This window comes from Nicotiana attenuata, unplaced genomic scaffold (genome assembly GCF_001879085.1).
Source record: "Nicotiana attenuata strain UT unplaced genomic scaffold, NIATTr2, whole genome shotgun sequence".
NCBI lineage: Eukaryota > Viridiplantae > Streptophyta > Magnoliopsida > Solanales > Solanaceae > Nicotiana > Nicotiana attenuata.
Genome location: NW_017670856.1, coordinates 235,818 through 242,869, shown reverse-complemented (window position 1 = coordinate 242,869; position 7,052 = coordinate 235,818). Strand labels below are relative to the sequence as shown.

The 7,052-nt window shown below is 35.6% G+C and overlaps 1 protein-coding gene across 1 annotated transcript; it reads right to left on the bottom strand.

The window, feature by feature from the left end:
* Positions 1-1,770: 1,770 nt before the first annotated feature.
* Positions 1,771-6,675, bottom strand: LOC109243943. The gene is made up of 2 exons (XM_019410959.1): positions 6,524-6,675; positions 1,771-2,542 (listed from the first exon to the last, which is right to left on the bottom strand). The coding sequence occupies exons 1-2, from the start codon at positions 6,624-6,626 to the stop codon at positions 2,136-2,138; spliced, it is 510 nt and encodes a 169-aa protein (XP_019266504.1). The 5' UTR covers positions 6,627-6,675; the 3' UTR covers positions 1,771-2,135.
* Positions 6,676-7,052: the final 377 nt, after the last annotated feature.

Sequence of the window (7,052 nt, the reverse complement as noted above, 5' to 3'; positions counted from 1 at the left end):
TAATGATGACACGCGTGGCTATGATGTCACCCCATGGTAGCCACATCAATCACGACTCCGCCAATCGCGCCGTTCTCTCCATCTGGGTCGACCCTGCTTATTCAACGACCAAATTATTCTGAAACGAAAGCAAATCAGGTCCGCTTATTAAGGGCATGCAGGACCACGACCTCAACAAGCGAAGGGACTAACTGTATAGGTCTAAATTTGGCGTATCGAAGGTAAGTATAAGTAAGATAAAGGATGGGGTCGACCATGATATAACAGCTGAGGGTTGCTCTCAAGACGCTTGATGTCAAAGACGGGAGATAAGGGGACAACGGTAGCATAAGTTCATAATATAGACATAAGGAATATTCCTAAGGATATCCCTTGCTTTGTACTTTTTAGAGTTTTTGGGAAATATCCCTTATAAATAGGAAGAGATAGAGAACAAAAGGGGGATCTTCACTTCTTGGTAAAAGCACTTTATGTAAAGAGTTGACCTGAGAATATACTGAACTTGTCTTATTCATTGATTACCTTGTTCGAACCTACACTTTTGGTTCTATATTCGCAAGATCCAAGGATCCTAGAACTCTCTATCATTCCAGTCATTCCACGTTATGGTCGGGAGAAGGAATTGTTTGGGTCTCATAATAATTGGGAAGTGAATCCTTTTTGTTACGCTAGTAGCATTAATCTGTATTCATTGCATATTTATCTTGTTGCATTTATGAGCATTTCATCAATTCAAACATATTTATTAACATCTTCCATCTTGCATACTTCGTTTGGTACTCGGTCTAGAATTTATTATCCTTAACTAAGATTCACCTTTCTTATCATTATTAATTGATTTAATCGAAAAGCTTAACACTTTTTGGTCAAACACTTTCTATAATGTTTTATCTAGGAGTGGCAAACGGGCGGGTCGGATCGGATATAGTTCGGGTCGAAAACGGGTAATGAAAAAACGGATCAATTATCCGACCCGACCCATATTTAATACGGATAAAAAACGGGTTAACCGGCGGATAATATGGGTTACCCATATTATCCATGACTTCTTGTATATGATCACTTTGGGGAGAATTCTTAGTCTCCCTAACTTGAGGAACCCCCAATTTGAGGCTTTACAAATGTACAAATTAGACCCATTGGTTATCCATTGGTTACTCATTGGTTACTCATTGGTTATCCATTTTCTAAATGGATAATATGGTTCTTATCCATATTTGATCCGTTTTTAAAAAGTTCATTATCCAACCCATTTTTTAGTGGATAATATGGGTGGTTAACTGTTTTCTTTGAACCATTTTGCCACCCCTAGTTTTATCCTTAAATTGCATTATACAAAATGCATTTTTGCATATGCCAATAGTGTATATTAAGTAGAAATTAATTGCCTCAAGAAAGACGTCATTGCATAACAACTCATGAACGAGTACACTTATGATTAGGTAACAATGTTTGTACTGTTTATTTAAGAAGAGGAATAACTTTCTCATCTTCCAGTAATTTATTCAGGCTAAATCAATGTCAATATTCAACTGTTGAAGATTAAAATACAGTAAATGTCATTTCGTAATGTATGCTCCATCTGACTTTGCTCTCTCATTTTAGTTTTGGAGCTTTCACCTTGATATAATCTCTATATTTGGTACCCTGCTTACTTTATTCTCTGCCATTGGACTAAATACAGAATATGAACTCAATTCTTGTGGCAGTAGTACCACATCCAATTAACCAAGTAGTTGCAGATCATCAAATGCTTCTTAAATAAATGTAAAATCGAACACTATGCTCATTTTTATTGATCAATTGCAAATTTTTTCTGGTCCTCATAGTATTGACAAAGAAAATAAATACATCCAGAAAGCAATTTGACCAACACTACTGGAAGTTCTCATTTCTCCACTCATCCATCACGTATAAACTACTCTTGCACAATACAACAACAACAACCCAATGTAATTCCACAAGTGGGGTCTGGGGAGGGTTAGATGTACGCAACCTTATCCCTACCTTGGAAGGGCAACTCTTGCACAATAATAAATAAAAAAAATACTCGTACAGGACAACAATACGACCACCATGATAGCCAAGCAACCATTCTTCCGCATTTATCAGAAAACTTATGACATGATCTTAACTCAAATCATAGGGGGGCAATGTTCCGGTATTGCGGACTGTATCTGTGCTGAGCTGCTCATTAACTGAGAATTGTTAGGGCTACGTGAAGAGTTTGCAGAATCAATACCATCTTCAATGATCATTGGATCCTCATCAGCTGTGCCTCCAGCACCCTGAGAACTTCTATACCTGGAAAACATATAAGCAAGAGAGAAGTTGCTCTTCTTTGTTTCTCTTGAGGAGCCTGTGGGCTGACAACCACTTGTATCTTCAAGATTTTCACTGGAAGAATCAGCATCAGTTATTGATGCCTCCTCTCTAGGTGAACCGCCTGAAGTGAGGCAATGATTATTTCCATCTACTGAACTCTCTGCAGGAAAGCTTGTATCACGTCGAGAGCCTTCCCTTAGCTTCATAAGGGTTGTCTCTGCATTAGAAGGAGAAAAGCTTATCGACTAGATACTAACTGATTATTCAGCATTTAGAAGTATATTTGCTCTTTATCTACTTCATAAAAGAACTGTTCTTTATCTATGGCACACTCCATTAATAAAGAATTGACGTGGAAACAAAGGATATTTTTCCAATTCAAATGTGATTTCTTGAATCTGTGGAACTGCAATACATCTGATACAAATAGCAAACTTGGAGGACAGCCAGATTATATGAAAACCTAGAATATGCTAAAACTGCACTTCGTTTATTGCATGTTTATCTTGAATGCTAATTCATTATCAATCAAATATGAAGCTTGACAAGCTGTACTTCTTTTGAGGGCACAACAAAAAGGATCATCATAGATGTAAAAGCTGGAAGAGGAAGATAACATGACAATGAAACAAACAGGCACACAAGGCAAAGCCCACAGCGGTAAAAGCTTCTTCAAATGAAGTTATCTGTAGACAACCTTTGTACAAAGCCCCTCCTTCCCAAATGGATATTCATACTGTTGACTATAAGGTTGACTCAAGGAGTGTGTGATGGCCAAAGTTAGTTATATGTTTTTTCTGAAAATAGAAGAGAAAGAAACGCTTCAGTGAGAGGGGAAAAACCAAAAGCGGTTATAACTTTAGGAAAGTATAAAGTATACTTCAGCGTTCAAACTTAAAGTTTCAGGAAGATTTAAATATTTATCTGCAGCTGCACTTGAATGATTACCCCCAACTACTGAAAATACAACTATACCCTCCGTTTGATTTTGGTCCCCAAAATACCTTACTGTTGGTTTATAAGCTCACTTTTATCCCTTTGCTCTCCTGGTGACTCGAACCTGCAATCTCAAGTTGGAGTAGAGGGTGCTTACCACTTGTATATCTATAGTCAAATCATACCAACATTCAAGCTTTAGTTAGATTATCCTGCAAGGATTCATAAATATAGAAAGGCAACACAAGAGAATGAAGCTTCTCTAGTGCCTTCTTACTGACAAGATTTCACGGCTTCAGCTGTTTTAGACTTTATTTATGGACTTGGGGCTCGGGAAGTAACATAAGATAATAGTACTAGATTTAATTTCCTCATTCCTCAAGCTATAGATGTACAACCATATGATCTCTCGGGCCACCTCATTCATCAAGTCGGAGCATAGGACGTTGAATTAATTCCATTTATCTACTTGCATCAATGAGGGAGTTAATTTTATCCATGGTCATTGAACTTTTGTGTTTGTTACCCAAAAGTCACTTTTCTTTTTTTTTTGTTACATAAAAATCATTCAACTTTGTGTTCATTACACAAAAATCACTTTTCTTTCTTTTATTACACAAAAATCATTTTACTTTGCTCTAGTTATCACAAAAGTCACATTTATACTTGAAAAGTCTATTATGCCCTTGGTATTATATAAACCTTCATATTTATGTAATACATTCTATATTATATACTATATAATATATTTTTAACTATGTATTTTATTTATAAATAAAATAACTTAATATTGTTTTATTTATTATTTTTATAATATATTCATATATTTAATTTTTTCTTAACGTTAATTTTCAAAATATATTAGTAGTGTTATTAAATTTGTCAGTAACTTTAATATATATTAGTAGAGAAATAAATCGGCAAGTATATTTTCGTGAGAAAATTCGCAGGTAAACAAACAAAGAAATGAGGAACAAATCATATGTTAATCTGAAGGAAAATCCCTAGATACTACGTGCGATTTTAGCTGGGATATTTTCTTGGGGATTTGCCTGGGCAATTGGTTATTTGGGAAATTACACTACTAGAAATTCGAGAAAAATCGTCCAAAAAAATCGACCAAAGTTGGTCGATAATGGCCAATAACCGTCCAAAACGCGACTATTAACGTGTGGCGGGTATTTTAAAGGTCGGAAGGGCATACCGACCAAAGTTGGTCGGAAATTACCGACCAATTTTGGTCGGTCAATTAAATTCAAAAAAAAGAATTGCTGAAAAAATGTAGTTTTTTAACGCTACTAATATATCTTGAAAATTAAAGTTAAGAAAAAATTAAATAGACGAATATATTATAAGAATAATAAATAAAATAACTTAATATAGAAGGTATTATATAAATACGAAGGTTTATATAATATCAAGGGCATAATATACTTTTCAAGTAAAAATGTGACTTTTGTGATAACTAGAGCAAAGTAAAATGATTTTTGTGTAACAAAAGAAAGAAAAGTGACTTTTGTGTAATGAACACAAAGTTGAATGATTTTTACGTAACTAAAAAAAAAAGTGACTTTTGGGTAACAAACACAAAAGTTCAATGACCATAGATAAAATTATCTCACCAATGAGGATAGCATACAGCTACTATACTCAGCTACACATTTAAATGATGCTCCAAGGATGCTTCTCCCTCTACTACAAAAGGAGTCATAAAATCTTCGGAGAAGGGTCATATTTATCCCTCTACTTTAAAAAATAAGCTATATTTATCCTCCGTTTTACTTTTTGCGTATTCTTACCCCTGCCATTCTACTTTGGGTTTAAAATTACCCCCAGCCGTTAATCTACTCATCAGAACTTTAAAAAGACACATGGCACTCTCTGGTTGCTCAAAAAAAATACCCACCACTTCCTATTATTTCTAACCGACTTTAGGTTAAGACCATACCCGACCCACACGAACCTCCCACTTGAATCCCTCAACACTAACCCACAGTGCTAGAGAGCATGGAGTACATGAAAAGTCGCTTTATAATTTCATAACTGATTTTTGGGTCTCTGTATATATACTTTAGTTATATCATATCACTTTATTTTAATTTTTGTTTATTGCAAAATAAGTAGTTTTAATTACAAGAATTCTAAGTTTTTCTATTACTATTATTTTCTTGCTAATGGAATTATAAGATCCATTCCAAAGGGAATGTGTCCTTTTCTTGGGAGAACAAGCCAGGGGTTAGTAAAGTTACACCAACAAATTTTTTTGCAATTGTTGGTTTTTCACCAACTTCCACCATCGCTGTGCCCGGTGCCGAAAGAAGCAAAGACTGCAGCATTCCATCACCTACAAATTCCTCATCCGCCGCCGCTATTGAGAAGTTCACCTAGAAGGGAATTCAAGAAGCAAGATGATCCATCCTTGATGGGCTATAAAGAGTGCACAAACAGCTCAAGGAAACTAACAAGTTTTTAGGTGGTTTAAGGATGATTATGGGTTGGGGGATGAAGAATAAGAGGAAGTGTTGGGGGATTTACGTGAAGGGGCTCGGGTGGGTCGGGTAGGTCTTAACCTTGGGTCAGGTAGAAATAATAGGAATTAGGAAGTGGGGTGGGTATTTTTTTGAGCAACCAGAGAGTGCCATGTGTCTTTTTAAAGTTCTGATGAGTAGATTAACAACTGGGGGTAATTTTAAACCCAAAGTAGAACGGTAGGAATAAGAATATGCAAAAAGTGAAACGGAGGATAAATATAACTTATTTTTAAAAGTAGAGGGATAAATATGACCCTTCTCCATAAAATCTTCCTTTGTCGTGGCTTTTAATGAACTAACATTAGAAGTTGAAACAATAATTAATTAATTACTCATTGATCCTTAAAGCGATTCTCTCTTGTACCGTAGGTGTACTCATAGACCTTTTAAGCGATTTTATCTTGAATTTTAGTTGCTTTTGCTCTATAGTGATTTTCCGATACGTAGAAGAAAAATTGGAAGTTATTTTTCCAGATGATCAAGTTCTGGTTTAAAAATACCAGAACCTGAGAATTTGGAGACTCAAATTAAAACAGATCTATTATCTTCTGCGCATTCTACAGAATCAATTCATTTCCAAAAATGATCAAATATCCACCAGTACGCATGATCTATTCCTCAATTCTTATGAAGCCACACATGAATCAAGAAAATACAATTACAGAAGATGGAGCAGATACCATTTCAATGATTTGCAAAGAATGTGGAACTAAGAAGAAAAGGAACTGTACCGTATATGGAGAGAGAGTCAGCTTTCATGAGCTTCGACGATGGCCTTTCCGACTCCAGTTGCTCCAGCGAGCTAATTGTTGACCGTCTTACTCTTCCCAGCATTCTCTCTCTCTCTCTCTCTCCCCCCACAAAGTTTGAGAAACTTCCCAAATAAGACACTCAAATCTACTTGGCGGCAAAAACAAAATGATAAATAGCGGGAAGTGGGAAAAAAAATTCCTATTTGGGCCAATAAAACGAAAATGTGGTCTGTGCCTAGCTGAGCCTTGACACCAGGTAGCCACTCTAAAGAGATGCTATTTAGAAATTAGCCAGTATGTCTTGAATTTCAGTTTTCCAGTTTAATTTCTCGGGACAAAAATGTTTTGAATTATCCTGAAGTTTAGATTTTTAGTTTAAAATTTCAGAATAAAACAAGCACTGGCTAATCTCTAAATAGCATCCTTGAAAATAGCCATATGCCCTCCACATTTAAAGTAAATAAAATCGCAAATATCTCTCTCTCTCTCTCTCTCTCTCTCTCTCTCT